Source organism: Engraulis encrasicolus, chromosome 7 (genome assembly GCF_034702125.1).
Source record: "Engraulis encrasicolus isolate BLACKSEA-1 chromosome 7, IST_EnEncr_1.0, whole genome shotgun sequence".
Classification (NCBI taxonomy): Eukaryota; Metazoa; Chordata; class Actinopteri; order Clupeiformes; family Engraulidae; genus Engraulis; species Engraulis encrasicolus.
The window spans coordinates 18,523,562-18,544,411 of NC_085863.1; the positions used below are offsets into that span (position 1 = coordinate 18,523,562).

At 38.5% G+C, this 20,850-nt stretch overlaps 1 protein-coding gene across 2 annotated transcripts in view; it reads right to left on the minus strand.

Moving 5' to 3' along the window:
- Positions 1 to 1,391: 1,391 nt before the first annotated feature.
- LOC134452536 (uncharacterized) overlaps positions 1,392 to 20,850 on the minus strand; it is an 86,067-nt gene continuing 66,608 nt past the window's right edge. For both annotated transcript variants that reach the window (XM_063202985.1, XM_063202986.1), the window contains 8 exons: positions 11,247 to 11,461; positions 9,946 to 10,017; positions 9,556 to 9,830; positions 8,897 to 9,027; positions 6,428 to 6,654; positions 3,187 to 3,344; positions 2,798 to 2,901; positions 1,392 to 1,887 (listed from right to left, as the gene is read on the minus strand). In XM_063202985.1, the coding sequence (XP_063059055.1) occupies positions 1,589 to 1,887; positions 2,798 to 2,901; positions 3,187 to 3,344; positions 6,428 to 6,654; positions 8,897 to 9,027; positions 9,556 to 9,830; positions 9,946 to 10,017; positions 11,247 to 11,461 (1,481 nt within the window). In that variant the 3' untranslated portion in view covers positions 1,392 to 1,588. The remainder of the gene's footprint in view (positions 1,888 to 2,797; positions 2,902 to 3,186; positions 3,345 to 6,427; positions 6,655 to 8,896; positions 9,028 to 9,555; positions 9,831 to 9,945; positions 10,018 to 11,246; positions 11,462 to 20,850) is intronic.

The following is a 20,850-nucleotide window of genomic DNA, read 5'->3' on the forward strand; positions in this document are numbered from 1 at the left end:
CTTAAGGACCCTGTGGAGTGAATTCACAGTTGTTCCTTCTTGCTACCTAATCCTAGCCGGCGACGCCAGCCTATGTAATTCCACCCAAAGGTTTTGGCTCTGCACATTGTGTGCTTTCCAATATGCCCACTTGTGCTTGTGGCCTTGCCCCGCCTCCATGGAGAAAACAATAAAGTTTCCCAGCTGTCAGCCTAGCCACAACAACTTTTGGTGGACAGTTTTTTATTCACCATCCAAATTGCAAAATGACATTAGAATTGTGCTTTTGCAAGATATTGAATTGATTTTGTCGTCAGTGACATCATCATGACATCAAAAGCAGGCAAGTGAGCAAGGGAGGACGGAAGTCCACATATTGGAACGCAAAAGTCTGGCAAAAGCCTGCTCCTGCACCTGTCACGTGTGACACCTTCTACCTCCTCTATTTCACTATCTGCTTTGTTCCCCTATATGTGTGGAGAGCTATCATGCACATAATCTCCAAATCATCCCAGGACCAACCAGACCAGCTATCATGATACATATGCATTAATGTTAATTTATGACTGATATAGACAGATTGTTTCATGCTTTCACAGTTTTTTTTGGGACACTAACTGACACAATGTTTCCTTCGAAGTCTGGGGATACTAAAACTACTACTACCAGAGATAGTAAGATTCTTCTTGTATTCGAGCCCTATCTCACGCCTTTCGTAAAGTCTTCACGAAAAAAATAGAGTAATTTTCGTGGTGCATTCACATTATTGCCCGCCTTTCGTAAAGTCTTCACGAAAATAATAGATTAATTTTCACGCTGCCTATTCACTTGAATTGCCCCACTGCTGCTATGGTTATCCAAACGTCTGCAGGGGCGGGGAGGGGGTGCTGACAGAACACTGCTGATACACTCGGGACTCACTAATTCAACGCCCTTTCGGTACTTACGCCTTATGTCCCCTAAACCTAAACCTAACCCTAACCTTAACCCTACTTAACCCTAAACCTAACCCTAACCTTAACCCTAACCTTGACCCTAAACCTAACCCTAAATTGCTTGTTTGAAATGTTTGATTACCATGTGACGGTAGGCTACCGAAAGGGCATCAAACTAGTGGGTCGCTAGGCAACAGTCGGACAATTCAAGTGAATAGGCAGCGTGAAAATTAATCTATTATTTTCGTGAAGACTTTACGAAAGGCGGGCAATAACGTGAATGCACCACGAAAATTGTTCTATTTTTTTCGTGAAGACTTTACGAAAAGCATGAGATACGGTTGGGTATTCTCTCTGCTACTACCACTACCACTACTACTACTATTACAAATAACAACAGCAATAATAATAATAATAATAATAATAATAATTTGGAGAGAATTCCTTGATGGCTAGAGAGCTGGTAAAAACAAAAAATCCAATGTTATTCAGTTTATTAATGTTGCCTGTTTAATAGAAGTCAACTGATTGGTGACATTTGACATCAGTAAAAGAAACATCTTCACGACTTCACAAAAAGGTTGTCATGACTAAGCCTCATCTTCACAAGCTTTGGTAGAACTTCATATTCATAAAATTCATAAAATATCTAAGGAACTTCATTACAAACTTCATTACAAAGGCACACTTGCAAAATTAGTAATTCTCTTATAAAGTCTTTTCTTAACATGAGGGTAGTATGAACATACAATATCAAAATCTATTCTGGTCAGATGTAGTACATCAACATAGTTTAAAGAAGTCGCAGTAAGGCCACAGAGATGACGTCCAAACAAAAGATGGAGACCCAAGATCTGTCCAGTAGTCACAATATGGACCATAGGCTTCTCTCCAGGACCGAAGACTTTTACTCTTCCGTATAAAATCAGCCACATCCTGTCACCAACGTCTCCTCTTTTCTTTACCATCTCCCCTGGAACGGAAAGCAAGTATGACAGAAACAAGTTACTCCCTTTTTGCTACATTAAGGCTACATGCCACGACACGGAGTTAAAAACGGAGAAAACACCAACACCCTCCAGAGTGGAGATCCTGAAAACATTCCAACCTGTCGTTGCTGTTGTAACAGTTCAAAACACAGAAGTGAAATTTTTTGCACATGCCCTTGCAGGTTTACTAATATTTTGCCACCAAATCTGTCAGCCTGCTTTCAGGGAACATGAATGAGCATCTAGCAATAGCAATGTTAAAGACCATGCAGGCAAAGAGACTGTTTACATGACTCCTGCATCGAAGAGGCTGTGTATGAAAATCCAAATTGCGAGACTCCTGACCTTGAGTCATTTAGAGCACAGGACATGGATTTATCAAAGTCATTGGAGGAAGTACAAGCAATTAACAGGCATTGGTGTTGGGGGTAGTTGTCACTCCCGCCCGTGGCATGCATCTACGTCAACAAACAGCAAGTTTTACATGTCTTCCCTTTTTCCACGGGCAAGCAGATTTCCAACGCCAAATGCTCGGGACAGTAGATAAATTGTGGAGAAAAAAACAGACATCTGCGTTTATGCTTCAGACCGTTGTCGTGGGCACGTAGCATACATTACATTACACTTAACTGATGTTTTTTTTTTTAACCCAAAGCATCTTACAGTTTTTACAGGGAACAAGTTACACCCAGGAGCAGGGTAGGGTTGGGTGACTTTATAAAGGGCACTTAATCCCGTATCTGCAGGTAAAGGTGTGATCTGAACCTACAACTCTCTGATCCAATTCCTTGCAGTTAGGCAGTCCCATTTTTACCTCCATCAAGGATATATAAAAGCAAAGTGAGAAATAAATTGGAGCTGTGTCAAATAATGAAATAAATTGGAAATGCTTACCAGCAGTGTAGCTTGTTAGTTTCATTTTAGTTGAAAGATGTCGCAGAAAGGTATCTGAGAGATGAGCAAACAGCTGTTGCCGCTTGAGTAGAGGAACACATACTCTGTAATAATGAAACAAATATTCACTTTAGCCTCTGCTCTAAGAAATATGAGGGGGGGAAATCGTATATTCTGGAAATCATTCCTCTTGCGTGTTTCTACATTACAGTTAGCAATCATTGCCATCAATTCCAATTCTCCTATATTACATAAAATACTTTGTTTTCCCCCCTTTGTTATAACATGATGAACTTAAAATAGCTATGGATATCAGTTGTGTAGTATATTTAAATTTGTTACTAAAAATGGCACCAGATGTCGTGTTACACCACAACTTTGCCACACACCTTGCAAGAATATCGGTTTTCAAAGAAAAAGGAATGTCATCAAACAAATCTTCCGTTTTTATTCCTTTTGTCCGGGTCCAAATGTAGTTGTAGAAATGGGTCACCCGTTGTTCCATGGCTGTTGTAAGTTTTAAGTCAACCATGTAATCCTCAACACCCTGAAAGATACAAAACGTTTTATTAATGTTTTTATATATTTAATTAATTTCACTGATTAATAAATATGAAAAGATATGCTATGCAGCTATGTGAACAAACTATCTAGTGATGTGTCAGTATGCAGCTGTTGAATAAAAGAGATGCCATGCAAAAATAACTGTTCACACCCAGGTGCAAATAGCAACAATGGCTATTCAAAACCGGATGAAAATAGCAACAATGGCTATTCATACCCTGGTGCAAATAGCAACAATGGCTATTCATACCCTGGTGCAAATAGCAACATTGGCTATTCACACCCGGGTGCATCCACTTTTTCCCTATACCTACCTATACTACCATGCATCTGTTGAGTGAAAGAGACGCAAAACTCCATGCAACAATGGCTAATGACACCCGGGTGCAAATCACACCTAGTGTGTGTGTAGCTTTGGCGCCCCCTGGTGGAGCAGAGCTACACACACTACCTTCAAAAACCTTCCTGTTAATCTTTAAAGAGTCAATATAGTCTCTAATCTGTCTTGTGACTCCTCAATGTGAGTTACCGTTTATATTTAAGAAATACAGTAAATGCTCAGCCTATTTTCTGGTTGGAGACGGAGCGTGCTCTATGGCTGTGTACCAGACGGTAGTGTGTGAAGCTCTGCTCCGCCAGGGGGCGCCGAAGCTACACATACACCGTCTGGTGTGAACCAGGCTAGTCCTGACCATCCCATAATACTACCATTTCATTTCGCATTAATGGTCTGGAAGTTGTGTGAAGTTGTCTGACACGATTGCAGGAAGTGGGAAGTTTGCACTCAGTTATAGTTTGAAATTATTGGACAACTCTCACCCAATCGCCGACAGTTACTCAACAACAACATAGCGCAGACCAGGCTTGTACGAAATTCCGAATTGAATTGAGAATGACCCCAAAATTCAAATTCAATTCTTGAATTTCAGTATGAATTGAATTGAAATTCCAAACAGGAAATGGAATTGCAATTCGAATTGGAATGGCAGGAAACTGAATTTCACAGAATTTAAATTCTAAGAAATTCAAAGCAGTGACATAATACTGACACTAGGTGGTGGCAGGGATGGTCAGTATCTCGAATACTTCATTTAAAATACATTTTTCGAAATAGAACATAGTATTTTGAATTTTGTATTTCATGTCAGTGAATTACAAGTATTTGAAGTTTGTATCAAAATACTTTCCCCCCTGTATTTTGAATTTTCAAAATACGAGAAAATACAATAGCCTAATTTCTCCTGAACAATGCAATTACATAGTAGGAACACGGATCAAATAGTATGTAAGTGATGCTTGTAGCTATATTGGAATGTAAAAGTGTTTGTCTGGGAAAGGGGTGAAGGACTCCAAAGATTGACAGTTCAATTCCCAGGTAATATTGGCAGGTGACTACCTGACTACGAGTTACTAACGAATAACCAGCCTCAAAATTCTGAATTATTGAATATATGCCACCACCACTCTTGATAAAATATCATCAATAATTGAAATTGCCATGCTAAGCACCAAAGGTGCAACAGTGATCATTACTAATGCTTTATGATTACCATGCATCACCCACAAGATGGCGCTCTAAGGCCACAAATGGTGCATTAGTGACGCTTTGCAACATACGTGGACATAATTTACAAGATACACTTTCTTGTTTATTGAACTCACATACAGACCTTGACATATCTGTACCATTTTGTAAATGCTAGTTATGCCAAGTAGCCCATTGTTTATATAGCCTTCTCCATAATTACAAGAACTTAACATTATTGTTTGTTGAATGACTGGAAATGATTGTTACACAGGAGTTTGTGTGGTTTAAAGTAGGCCTACCTTTTATTGTGTAAGTTAATTGAATTGTTATTTTTGGTCATGCCAAACAAGCCATTGAGTAGCGAAGGGACATTGAGTTTCCTTGCTGAGACTTGAACCTTGAACTTCTGGCATGCAAAACTGGGGCTCTAACCGCTACACCAAATAGCCAGGCTCATTAGCTTGCAAGTCAGGAGACACCCACATACCTAGTTTCTGTTGTATTTTGTGTATTTGAAAATGCAAAATACGGTTTTTTGATTATTGATACATTTACTGTTATGTATTTTGTAACGTATTTGTAACATCTTAGAGCTGGGTATTTTGCATTGTATTTTGAAATACATTTAGTTGTGTCTTTGCCCATCCCTGGGTGGTGGTGTAAAATTCAAAGAAACTCAAAGTAATGACAAAATAAGAACACTAGATGGTGCTGTATATTTATAAGCATGTGTCTATTCCCGGCACTGCAAGGTGGGTGGGAAGAGTGATTAAAGCCCCCTTAGGTCACCTGTTGTCCTGCTTCCTAGCAGTGCTTTAGGATTTGGGTAGGTAATTATTTGACTTTTGGGTTTTTTTAACTTCCATTTTGAGTTAGTACAATGCCATTCTCTATTTGCTGTAGACCTTAGGTGGTAATATTTACATACATTTTGGTACATAAGAAGTGTGAAAGTCATCTGTAGGCCTTGCATAACACTAATTATTATACATGCAACTACTGAAAATCACAATGGGGGCCTGCATGGTTTATACAACATTTACTTATCATTTTGAATGCTGAATACATTTGTAGTTAAATGTATTAGCAATATATTTGTTAATGCTATTGTACTTAGTTACACTGTTATTGTTGTATTTTATTATTTTGAAAACACAAAAGTTGTGTGTTCATCCACTTCCTGAATTGCAGTGAGTTTCAATTCCATTTTGAATTCCATTTCCTGTAATTCAAATTCAGCTCAATTCAACATCCTGAAAGGGTGGAGTCAATTCAATTCAAATTCAATTCCACTTCCTGAATTGAATTTAATTCAGAAATTCTGAATTTCGTACAAGCCTGCTGGCTATTCACACCAGGGTGCAAATAGCAGCATTGGCTATTCACAAACTGATACAATAAGCATCAATGGCTATTCATACCCAGATGTAAATATCAGCAATGGCTATTCACATTTTCCCCCCATACCCACCTATACTACCAACTACAATTAATATTTACACTACAGTATGTAGTGGTATGTACAAAACTGGTATTACCTGTAACTTTGCCTCAAAAGCAATCTGGAGTGATTGCTTGTTTGCCTGAGATGATGTGAAGGCCCCCATATGGTAGATTATATGAGTCTTTGATATAACCATCACTATCATGGCAAATATCATTTCAAATAATCTTTTTGGATGGAAATCGCCATAACCTGTCGCTGTGTATGTCCCCACTGTCCAGTATAAGCCAAACATGAACCAATTGGCTTCAGGTTCCCTAGCTACAATTAGAGAAAAGCAAATGTTAGTCTTACAGCATCAGTCTTTAGTTTTGAGTTAGTATTCTTTCTTACATAAATGGTTTATACTTCTGAGTTCACGTTTCTGAGTGACTGGTATCTCACAAGTGGGATATTAAAACATTACCTGAATTATTCTCAACATTTACAAAAAGGTAAATGGTGCGTTTCTCAAAACCAATTGGTAAAACTTGAAAAACACCATGGATTACTATAATTTCAGCATAAACCAGCCTGTAAAACCGAGAGAGTGATATACATGCAGTGTTTAAATTGGGGCGGAGCGCCGCTCCCCCGTATCACCTCAGAAGGACAGGCACATGTAGCCTGATAAACCAGCCTAAATGTGAGACTGGATGTGTAATTTAGTCTGGCCCCGATGAACGATACATCCAAAGATTGTTGATGAAAACAACCTATTGTTTTTTCAAACCGTGCCGGCGCTCTGACCAATCAGCAATCTTTGCCGTTGATGTGCTTTCCCAACGGTGTTGCGAGTGATTCAAAACAAATCTCTGCGTTGTGATTGGTTTTGCCAGAGCACAGTGTTCAAAATGTTTTTGATCGGAGGCCAGACCCACTCGCCAACCAAAAATATTTGGCGTCCAGCGGGTGGCGCTGGTTTACTAGGCTAAGGCAAACGCGCTCCAGCTCCCCCACCTTCAGTGTTCATATAAAAAATTGACTTTGATTGGCCCTGCCGTGACCTTGCTTGAACACAGCGATATCTGCTTGGTGTTGAAAAGGTGGACATGAATGTTCGGCAACTAACGTGGACAGAAATATCTAATTTGACTTCCCAATACATAAAAAATGCTGCTTCCTACTTGAAGCAGCAAGAGAACTTCCTTGTAAACATGTGGACTGCACATGCAATTTATGTCAGGTATACGAGTGCCAATCAGGGCTGAGAATGAGCTACCATTCAAATGCAGTGAGGGTAAAGTAACTGCCCAGCTGTGCAGCAGAAAATCTGTTCCAGAGATGACTTAACGCCATGTGACATAAAAGCGGAGCTGAAGTCACTCCCATATGCTGCATCGTGGACACAATTTCTAACCAGAATGTTTCATGCGGTCACTGTGCACATGCACGCTGCACAGATGTGTGCTATCACGAACGCTGCCAACATGTAGTATGGGCATGATTGTGATGAAGCAGTGCTGCTTTTGCCAGGCCGCGCGCATGCACACTTTGCCAGTTTGATGCATTCTGGTTCACAATGCATGAAACTGGCAAAGTGTGCATGCGCTCTGCCTGGCAAAAGCAGCACTGCTTCATCACGATCGTGGCCTATATCTCAGTACTGTAGACCTTGAACCTTCCAAACCATAGAGGTGAAAAAATTACTGAAGTAGACACCTCCTACTCATTGTAGTATTCAAGGCAGCCCTTTTGTGTATGTAGATCTTTGCTCGCCAGTCAATGTAAATGAATGGAGAAGGGGCTCACCTCTGTCAAAACATGGTTTAATTCTGTGAAAATATCCAGACATACTAAACAAGGGCAATATTTTAAATGTGTGGTTAAATATCTACCTAATTAATATGTACGGATTTTAAAATGTATTTCATCGATTTAAGTAGATATTTTAGTGGATATTTAGTGGCTGGGATGGGCCTGTTCTCCATTGATTTACATTGACTGCTGAGCACTTAATCTATCTACAAAAAATGCTTTCCGTTGCTGCCAGCCATTGCCGTGGCTCTATCTACCTCTACCTCTATGTTCCAAACCCCTTCCCTTTGTGACCTAGGTCCAGTGTACATCTTAGCCTCGGCTCCAAATCCCTATCTAGTGTGGCCTAGGTGTAACCAGGCGAATACACCGGCCGCGACGAGATTCAAGCGACAAAGAATCACTTCTGTGCAGCAAGAGCAATATGAGCGATTGAAGCGACTAGAGTATGTCTGTTAAAACAGAATGCAAGCATTTCAACATTCCCATTGGCTGTGGCGGCTGTCGCTGAACCGCATCATAACTAATTTGCATAATATTCCCAGGAGTTCAACAACAAAGTGACGCTCTCGTTGCGTGACTCAATACAAGTCAATTACTTCCGTCGCTCGCCTCGCTCATGTCGCGGCCTGTGTATTTTTGCAGTTAGTGTACATCTCAAGCTTTCGTTCTTCAATAATGACAGCTAAATTTGACCAAATTGTGTCTAGGGTATTTGTAAGAGTTGCAAGTATCCCCGTGGGTAGGGGATGTTGGTGTTACTTACTTTTATAATCGCCAAGAAAGGTTTCCTCCCCAGGGCTTCCTTGGTGAGCACTTTGCACAAATAAACTGCTAATAATGAAACTAAGCAAGAGGCATTGCACCAAAAACTTGATGATTCTAATTAGAAGCAAACTGAAAAAGACAAATATTAAGCATGGTAAACATACATGGCAGTAATTATTTAACAGCAAAAAGTTACATATACGGTAGTATTTAAGGACCACATAGGGAAAATGAGCATGGTCACAAAATGCACAAAATTACAGTAAATGTTAGTTTGAAATTTAATCGAGTTCAAACTCAAACATCAAATTAAAATCTGCTGTAAGATCTTTGGGCTGCCCATAGCAGACCTATTCCACTTAACAAAAGTATGCTCAGACTGGCCACATGCATCTCTACCCACATCACACACACACTCTTTACCACAAATGCCAGCCATTACCCTCAACTAGGCGTTTCAGAGTTCCCCACTTCAACCGCAACTTTAACTTAGACTTAAACATGCCTTCATACATCAATCAATTATTTTGCTAAATCAGTCGGAAGACTGCATAGTGTTATCACTCCACGTCGGTAATACCTTTAGACAGTGTACAGTACAGTATAATGTTAAATGTCGGTAATAGAAGTGAGAAAAATAAAGTGCTTCATACATACTTGGTACTGATGTTTCTTTCCTCATTTCTTATGACATAAAAAACATTTAGGATTCTCATTGTATGTCCCAAACGGACTGTAGTAAAAATGGCTACAAAGTCGTGGGATGACCGCCCATAAGCCATATTCAGTACTGTCAGTGCAAAGGGGAAACAGCTTAGCATGTCGAAGAAGAAACCAACTTTTCGGAACAAATAGTTCTGAGATACAGATTTATAGTTCGAGATGTAGTTTCCATTGTCATCGTAATAAGAGAGATGGAACTTAAACATGATCTGCAAAGAGACAATAGGAATGTTCAACACTGGGCAAAACAGAAAAATGTATGCAAGTATATATGTAATGTGTGCATAACATTAATTTTTTCCCCCCAGCTTAATTTGCACATACCTCAATAAGAAGAAGGTATTCAATAACAATGGCCAAATTATAGGCAGGGATGCTAAGTGTGTGAGTGCTGTGCTACAAGAAAACACAAAATACATAATGGCATATTAGTGCATTTAATAGAGAACGTAGAATATAAACATTTCCCCATTTCACCTATCAGAGAACAATAATAATAGAAAATCAAAAGCTGTTTATCGCCTTTTGAAACCTAAAATAAGTCAACTAATGTTGTCATGTACTGTGGAGGAAATCTCAAGTGTGAAAATGATGTGGTTAATAATACAGCTGTGAAACGATTATTAGAAAAGAGTCTTTAATTGCTTCTTGAGAATCAAAATAAGGCTTTTAAAGCCACTTTTCTCAGGTGTTATTTTTACAATTTCTATATCGACACGAAAAGAACAGAGGAGCATGAAGCTGCAAGATGACATGAACTCTGTTCGTTCGTTAGGTTTAAGGTGGATTCCAAATGGAAGGCAGTGGCTCGATGACTCCCTCCCTACATTAACAGGTGTCTGATCAGATATCAGTTCTCTGATGAGGCGGTCGTTATGAACGGCACTACCGTGTGCTGCCCTGCACATTTGATGTTACAGTGATTCTATGGTGGGAGTTCCGTTCATCATGTTAGCACCTAGCTTAAGTAGGCTAGTTGAGTCGTAGAATAGGCTATAAATAGATCTCGCGACATCATAGTTAGCTAGTACAATGTTGATTTATCACTTCGGTTCTCAATATCGAAGTATATAAGTGTCAGAAGTAAGAGAATTTTAAGATAGTGGCTTGGGTGGCAGCCATGTTTGTTTACAGGTTCCTTGTTGAATGTGAGAATATGTAAGCTATTTCTGCACTATAAAATACATATTGAAAAATAACTTAATTTGGTGTCAGTATCCAGCCAAATGTTTAATTTGTTTTCGTTATTTGGCCCAAAATGTTCAATACGGTGCATCCTTGTCTGTAACCTTCTCACATGTAGGGTATGAACAGGCCTTGAATACCAGGGTACCAAGAGTAAATGGTGCTTTTGTTATACCTCAAGTTTTGGCAAAGGACGCTTTTCTTTTTCAATTTCTTGGAAAAAACGAAAGTCTTTGGGATGCGAGGGACGAAAAGGACGCTTTTCTTTTTCAACTTCTTAGAAAAAACGAAAGTCTTTGGGTGCGCGATACAATGTATCAACTTAAGGACCACCCACTGATGAAGGCTTGATAGCCGAAACGCGTTTGCTTTTTGGACATGGTGGTAATATAAATAAATAATGAGACGTAGTTTGTGAGTATGGCTTTTATTATACTTACCATTGCTACCACTATTGAAAACACAATGACAATGCACACACATGATGTGTACTGAACAATGACACGGAGTAGGCTGTCAGGATCCGCAGTAAAGTTGTGGTGCTTGATGAAACGCTGGACAAAGGTGACTATAAAGTCCATGTTGTTAGTGAATGTGCTTCTGTGATGTTTCTTTATGTGTTCCTCTGCCATCAAGTCATTGTAAAGCTTAAAATCTGTAAAGCAAGCATATGTATTTGGGTAGATGACGTGACGTGTAAATTTTGCTGTCGCAGGCTCTTAAAATGAAGTAAATTCATGCTTTCAAAATTGTCAATGCTTTAAATGATTAAACTAATGTCGTTGTTGTGAAAAAGTAATGTGTAATAAATACAGAGCTTAAATAAGTATACTTAATTTTGAGTCAAATGTCACATTTGTCCTATGGTAGGAATGTAGGAAGTTGTGAGATGCCTCAATGCACATTATACCACATCTACAGTGTATAGACCTAAGAAAATATATGGATTGGATAGCTTACTACAAATAACCCACTTATTTTAGACCCACAACTCATGGCCGTCCATTAAAAATCAATGCATTTAAAAGTATGAAATCTTTAGGACTTTACAGAGCTTATGTAGGGATAGAGGAAGTTGGGAGATGTTTCAATGCACATTATGAACCTTTGAAAAATATATGGATTAGATTGCTAAATGCACATAATTCAGGTACTTTAGATGCTGACCATTGAAATGCATTGCAAATGCAAGTTCTGCAATTACATTGTAGAACTAAGGTAGAGGAATGTAGGAAGTTGGGAGATATCACAACACAAATGTCACATCCAGTGGATCTTTAGAAAGCCTAAATACAATATGTTAAATAATATTTTTTTCAGTCAGTGGGCCAGGACACATTTACCCTATATTTCTAATAAATAAAAGCGATGGTAGGCATGTGCTGGAGATGCATGCTTAGATGTCCTAAAATGGGCCAGAGTGCTATCGATACTTGATCACGCTTACTTCGTTACATGAAAGGAGATTTTCTTTTGGCAATTTTGTTTTGTTGAACCTCAAACCCATAAGCACTGGTAGTATTGGGTCACCCATGAAGTGAAAAAATGTTGCCTGGCCTCCTTTTATCATATAGCCTACTTTCATTTATGGAAAAAGTTTCTGACACCCTGTGGATGATTAGTTGATGGGCATGTGGATGTTATTTTCAGAAAGTACTATTCAATGGCTGACCAGGCATATTAGATTTTGATAGAGACCATAGTGTCTTGGTTGCAAAAATGGCTCAACTTGAGTCCACAGGAGGTGGACACTCACGTGTTTGAAAACAAGATTAATTAGGACAAGGCAAGAGGTCAAGAGGACACGTAACTCTCAGAATGACATTTGCAAAAGAAGAATATTACAATTGTCAGCTCACTCACAGAAATGAGAATTTAATGACACTACCTAAAAAAATGCAAATAGTGCATTCAGAATCCTTCACACATAACATGGCAATTACACCTATGGTATGTTGTTTTAACAAATTATAATGTGTGTGAATTATAATATTCAAAATCTCCATCACTATTATCATAATCAACCAGGTTGGACTATTATATGTAGTCTTCCAAAAACCCAGTCATGAAGAGATTCAGTTTTTGGCTATAGCTGTATAGAAAACATGGTAAATGATAAATGATGAAGTTGAATTTAGGAGCTGTTTGCCATTTGTTGGGTCCTGTGGCTTTTCCCCCATCCAATCAGCATCATTGGTGATTGCTGGTTGCTGGCGCAGCAAATTGGAGAATGATAGGGGTAAGTTTCATGAAAAGTTTAAATTTCTGAGTAATGAGTTGGTCTTAGAACACATGACACTAAGGGCCTCTGGCTCAGTTCCTCTGGCTTTTGAGGGTGTCTTTGAACTTCATACTGTAAACCCTTACTGGGAAGTGACAGGGTGATCATACCTGTGCTTTTGGTGGCTGTGAGACCATTGCTTCCCACATCCCTCAGACATTTTGGTGATGTGTTTTGCCACAAACCTTCTGCATCTAACCTCTTCAATGCAGACTTCAATTTCCCGGCTGTGATGTACCTTTGCATGGTACAATGTACTTAATAATAAGCTGGTTGTCTGAGGGCATGTGGAGGCAATCTCCAAAGGAAATGGCTGTATGAATAGGAAACTGAAGGATACACCAATATCTCCAGCCTTCTTGGGAGCTGATGCTGCCTCATTCCCATTGCAGGTCTCCACTTGCACTAAGTAACCACAAGTGATGCCTTTTCCCTCACCACTGATCTCTGGACTCACGATACAGTATGTCTGAATTTAGTGTCATCTGTAGTCATGCCTTGTTGCACTGCAAGTTGTGAGATTGGTAATGGGCATCTTGAAACTTCAAGCCACATCTTGATGTAAGCTGAAAGTCCTCTTTCCAGTTACTGTTCAAATGGGGACTTTCTTAAATGGGGGGCACATCACTGAGTTCATGGGGCATGGCGCCAAAGACATCAGCAAGATCCAGGAAGATTACATGGAGGTTCTTTTTTCCAGCTTTGCTGTTTGGATTTAGTGTCAGGTCATGCTGTGTGTTACCCAGACATGCCGCCCTTTGAACAGTATCAATGTGCATGATTGGCCATCCTTTGTGAAATAACACTGAAAAGGAGATTAATTTCCAAAATAGTAAGTGAGGAAATTGTGTTGAACTGGCAGATGTTCATTTGTATCCTTTTCCTTAGAGATCAGGACCCCACCTGCTCTACGCCCCACTTCACACTACACACTTCACATGCAGTCAATGATTTCAATTCACTTTGTGTGCTTCACTCTATTAGACTCAGAGGCAACAATCAATGCAAGGCACTAGTTTCCCTTGAATATCTTTTCTTCCTTGATGAATCATCAAATCCCTGTGAGATTCCTTCTTCCCTCCAGCATGTTTGTGGAGTTATATTCCCGCTGGTTGGTGTTCTCACAAGTGTGTAGTATAGTTATTGTTCATCATGACTTATTCTGCAACATCTCAGCCACAACAGATATGAAATTAAACAGGACTCACTTGATGCCATTTCTGTCTGTATCATGATGTAAGCTTACCTAGTCTTATCTGTTAACTTACATTGAGCTAGACCTTAGTTCTGTAATGCAATTTGCATTACCTGGAAAAACTTTGATTTTCAATGGACGGCTATGAGGTTTGGGTCTTGGGACAACTCCCAATTTCCTACATTCCTCTACAACACATTTCTGTAATATACTTTGCATTACATTGCAATGCATTGGTTTTCATTCAAATCCATTGGACAATTATGAGTTCTAGGCCTTAAATAGCAGCATACCTTATATTAGGAGATCAAACCCATGTATTTTCTGAAAGCACACACTCTCCATATATGATATAGCAAAGGTTGCGATCCAACCTATCCCCCTGGGGTCTCCCAACTTCCTCTATCCATACTTAAGTTCTGTAAAGTACATTGTACTTTGATTTTTAATGGACGGCCATGAGGTGTGGGTATAAAATAACTGTGTAATTTCTATTAAGCTATCCAATCCATTTATTTTTCCGAGGTCTACACACTCCAGATGTGATATAATGTGCATTGTGACATCTCCCAACTTCCTACATTCCTATATACCTTAGTTAGGGTAAGCGTACCCATTAAGCCCATGTACCCTTTAAGCCCACTTTCAACTTTGAGGTCAATTTAAAGAAAGGGAAAAAGTGGATTTCGTTGTTCATCACCCTATCCAATTAAAGGGTTTAGTAAAACTGAGAAAATGTTTTTTATTGCAAACAAATTACATTTTTTATCGTTGAGTTATCCCCGCCCAAGTGAATCCAGTCTCAGGAGTACTGACAAGAAGTTGCCTCAAAACTTTGCTGTTTTGGGACATGTCAGAAATCATAGAATTTCAGCTAGTTTAAGTCAAATGTTTTGAAAATACTTTCATATTTAGTGAACTAAGAGGTTAAGTGTAATAATTTTTATATACAAACATGCAGTGTTTTGCTAAATTATAGCATTTCCCTTCAAATGAAAATATGTGTTTGATGAGCGAGCAAACGCTGATATTCTCTCGATACAACCACACACCATCTTTATCTTACTCTACCGTAAGACTTAAGGTGGTTAGGTATGAATTCTAAGCATATTCCAGTTTGTTTGGCATTGGTCTTTAAAGAAATGCAACATGAAATGTTTTGTGGAGCTGATTATTTCCATAAAATAGCTTTTTGTATAGGCAGGCTTAATGGGTACTAGGTGGGCTTAAATGGTACACCCCATTGAAATGTATACAAACTGGCACGCATGCTGACCAAAAATGAGGAACATAAAAAGTGCCGTACAATCTCAAGTCATATGTTAAAAAGGCATAATGTAATGAACTAACAATAATTGATAACAAAAAAATTATTTTCTCTGTTTGCATGAAGTATTTTACGAAGTACATAAAGTAAGATATGCTGTAATATTTAATTAGGTTTTATGCATTATTTTTCGAGCAAATATTACATTTTCGAAGAATATTTTGGTCTGAAACCATTTATGGCATGTAGGCTACACTGTTTAAAGTCAACTGACACACCTCACCAGGTATTTTGATAGAGAAATAACGATATGAGCTTATTTGGAACACAAGTGGGCTTAAAGGGTACCGATGGTACCCTTTAAGCCCATTCAGACTTTTCACTTTTCTCCTAAAAAATCTTCATATTGTACTTTGAAATATTCATCAACTCAGTGATAAACATTGAGAAGAGAGGTAAATCTTGCTATTTGACTAATCATTTCACACAAAAAATGTGTGAAGATGATTGAAAAATAAAGAAATTTAGATTTTGGTGGGCTTATTGGGTACGCTTACCTTATGTAATGTGTTTGGGATTACATTGAAATGCATTGATTTCCATTGAAATCCATTAGACAGTTATGGGTTTTTGGCCTAAATAGGTGTATAATTTATATTAAACTAGCAAACCCATATATTGTCTGAAAGCCCACACTCTACAGATATGATATAGAAAGTATTAGGATTTGACCCACCCTCCTACAGGCTTCTGCATCAATCTAACCTTGCTTTATATTGTTGAAAAAGTGTATGACGGATATATTTTGACCTATATAATTCATAGGAAACCACATTATCCATCAAAACTGTATATTTTTAAAATCCTTAAGGTGTCTACATGTGATGTAACATCAATAAAAAAAATATCCCATCCGTCACAGACACTTGCATACGCCTGCATCCATATACAGTGAGTCCAATATGTATTTGATCCCTTGCTGATTTTGTTGGTTTGCCTACTAACAAAGACATGATCAGTCAATAAATGTTATGATAATATGTATTCTAATATGGAGAGATAGAATATCAAAAACAAAATCCAGAAATTAACTTAAGAGAATATATATTAATTTATTTCCATTTCATCGAGCAAAATAAGTATTTGATCCCCTGCCAACTGATTACAGTTCCGGGCCCACAGACCAGATGGGCACTTCCGATCAACTTGTCATCTGAATGAAAGACACCTGTACATACTAACATGCATAAAATACACATTTAATCAGCAGAATCAGTCCATAGTATGAGTGAATCAGTCACACTCCAACATCACCATCATGGGAAAGACCAAAGAGCAGTCAAATGATATCAAGGACAAGATTTTAGACCTGAACAAAGATTAAATGGGCAGCAAAGTCACAAGAAAGAGACTGGGTATTAATGACCCAACTGTTGATGCATTTCTTCCAAACTGTGAGGAATACAAAATGACTATCCATCAGCCTGTCTGGGGTTCTATACAAGATTTGACCTTTATAGGGATTTGATAATCATTAGAACAGAATGAAAGCACCCTAGACCTGTACGGGATGAACTAGGCAATGATATCAAAGCTACTGGGACCAAAATCACAGATAAAACTACTGGTAGAACTTAATGCCACAGAGGTTTAAAATCCTGTAGTGCACACATGGTACCTCTACTTCAGAAGGAACCTGTGCAGTCCCATCTGAGGTTTCCCAACGGACATCAGGCTGGTTTAGGATATGATAAGGAGGTGCTGTAGTCAGATGAAACCAAAATCAAGCTGTTTGGCATTAACACAATTCAATGTGTTTTGAGAAAGAGCACTGCTGTCTATGATCCCAAGAACACCCTCCTCACCATCATCCATGAAAGTGGTATCATTATGGTTTGAGGGTGTTTGTATGGCCAAGGCACAGGACAACTTCACATCGTCAACAAATGGATGGAGGGAGACATGTAATGTGCAATCCTGAGAGCAAACGTCCTTCCCTCCACCACTACACTGAAGGGTGGGCCATTTTTGGATCTCCCAACATGACAATAATACACAACATACAGTCAAAGCAACGAAGGAGTGGCTCAATAAGAAGCATATTAAAGTTGTGAAGTGGCCTAGACAGTCTCCAAATATTAACCCTATAGTAATTCTATGGAGAGAACTGAACCTCCCATTTGCCAAGCTACAGCTACAAACTATTAATGTTTTGGAGATAATCTGCAAAGAAAAATGGGCAAAAATATGTTCTACTATATGCACAAACATTGTCATCATCTAAAAGAAGCATCTGACCTCAGTGCTAGACAACTAGGGCTTTGCCACAAAGCACTTTATCTTCTTTAGCTAGAGGGGTCAAATACTTATTAGCCTAAATTAAATACAAATAAATTAAAATATATTATTTTAAGTTATTTTCTGGAATTTCTTTTTCATATTCTGTCTCTCCATGTTTGAATACATATTATCATAAATTTATAGACTGATCATGTCTTTATTAGTGGGCAAACGGGCAAAATCAGCAAGGGATCAAATACATATTGGACTCACTGTATAGGCATGTATTGCGAAATGCACTGGGTGTCATTATAAAAGTGAGTAAAAATATAAGAAAGCTACCACTTCCAGAGGGCTATCATACCAAATAATGTCCCTCAGGCATGGAGGATTACAAAAAACATTGATAGACTTTGCCACCCCAGGTGATACCAACTTCTGCTCCGGCCCATGGACTATTTGTGCACTTCAAATTGTTTGTACTTCATGTTATCTTTTCTTACAGGCCTAATCTTGTTTATGTAATGAAATGGTTGGCCTAATTCACATTTGCTTTTGAGCCAGTTGTTTTAGTCATATCAGTTTGCAAACGTCTTGCCAGGCCAATGGGAAAGATCTCACCAGGTCAATGAAACTAATGTGTGGGTATACCAAGAAAAAAGTTTGGATTGAAGATAACAACCTATGTGCTGCTGCTGCTATAAATTTGGCAGGCACGATTTTTCGAACGTTTTGATGTCACAGGGTCGCAAAATCGCATCGCACCCAGTGTGCATACATTCTTGCGAATTTGCTAAATCACATCGCGTCCTGTATGCAAAGACCTTTAAGCCTGTGAGCTTCAACTGAGACCCCCCCCCCCCCCCCCCCCCCAAAAAAAAACCTCAAGCAAACATGCACCATGGGTATCAGTGAAGGTCAAGGGCAGACATTTACCATGGATTGATGGTGACCTGTTACATCTCTTTAAGGAGAGGGACAAGGCCTGGAAGCGTTACAAGTCAACAAAAGATATGGCTGATGGGGCTGAATATAAGAGGTTGCTTAATATTTGCACTGTGAAAACGAGGAATGCAAAATCGAATTACTATAAGATAGCATTGTCTAATGACTTCACTATTCCAAAACAATTTTGGAAAAAACTTAATAGCTTATTGAATAACTCTGTTATGAGTTCTCCTCCATCACTACGTGTAAATGATATGATTTTTAGTGATCCTGCTTCTGTGGCTGATGCATTTAACCAGCACTTTTCCTCTGTAAGCAAATTATGGCCATCTAATTTAGTTCATTCTAATCCTGTAAATGCATCGGTAGCCAATACTTCTTTCACACTAACTACAATAACTCCTACGGAAGTACAGCGGGCTATTTCTGATACTAAATCTGGTGGTGTTGGTCCTGCTGGTCTTGAAATTAAGTTTATTAAGATTGCCTCCCACATCCTGGCACTTCCACTATGTTATTTATTTAATTTATCCATATCTACGTCTGAAGTTCCAGCCATGTGGAAGAATGCTAGAGTAACACCTATACATAAAAGTGGTGATCCACTTGACCCCAATAACTATAGACCAATTTCAATTATTAGTACTGTGGCAAAAATATTCGAAAAAGTTATTTTTAAACGATTATTTAAATATGTCAATGACTTTTCTGTTCTTTCTGATATGCAATCAGGTTTCAGACCTAACTACTCTACCACTACTGCCCTCACCAAGTTTGTCAATGATGTTGCATCATCTTTAGACAATAACATGCCTACTGGAGCAATATTTATAGATCTTACCAAGGCAGGGTGTCTACAGGTTTGACCAAGTCAAAATTAAGACATTTTAAGACTTTTCAATACCATGTTCCAAATAAAATTAAGACCAACTCGCGGCGTTTACAGGTTTTAGCAAGTCAAAATTAAGACATTTTAAGACTTTTCAATACCATTTTCCAAATGAAATTAGGACCAACTCGCAAGATCATACACAGGTTCAAATGAAGCACAAAAATCAATTGGTTATTTACATTAATGTAGCCGTTTGAAAACACAAAACTATACACAATGAAACTTTACACTAAATAAAATTCAATAATGCGCTCTAAAGTACACTACATGGCTACAACTCCCGATTTCCGTCGCGAAGTTCATCACATGGCTGACATAATTATTCCTCCCTAAATTAAGCTCCACAAATTTAAGACATTTGGATTGAAAATTTAAGACAAAATAAGACTTTTCAAGGCCTTATTTGGCGAAAATGAAATGTAAGACTTTTTAAGACTTTTTAAGGACCCGCGGCCACCCTGCAAGGCTTTTGATTTAGTCAATCACTATCTACTCCTTGATAAATTGCATAGTATTGGTCTGTGTAAGCAGTCACTTTTTTGGTTTAATTCATATCTTCACTTAAGACGTCAGTCTGTGGCTTTCAATGGCTGTTTTTCTCAGTACAGTCATGGAAAATGGTGTTCCGCAAGGTTCATGTTTAGGCCCTCTTTTAATGACCTTCCAAATGTATGCTCCAACTGTAATATCTTGCTGTATGCTGATGATACAGTTATTTATTCTGCTAAACATGATTTTAATTTGATTGAGTCCTCATTGCAATCAGACTTTGACGACATTCAAAAGTGGTTAAATGCAAATGGGCTAATACTTATAAAACTAAGTCTTACAGTATGCTTTTTGACAATAGGTCAACCCGTTATAAGCAAGATCATACTCTGTCAATAAGGTTTGCAGATGATACACTTATGGAGAATGTGGAAGAATTTAAATATCTGGGCCTACTGCTTGAATCAAATCTCTCCTTCAAGTCACATATTGACTCTGTTGTCAAGAAAATTAACTTCAATCTGAGACTCTTATATCGCTCTATAAATTGTTTCACTCCACAGATCAGATTACGAATTGTAACACAGCTCTTATTTCCCATTCTTGATTATGCTGACATTGTGTATATGAATACAACGGAATCAAACCTCAAACCCTTAAATGTTGCTTTCAACAGCCTCTGTCGATTTGTA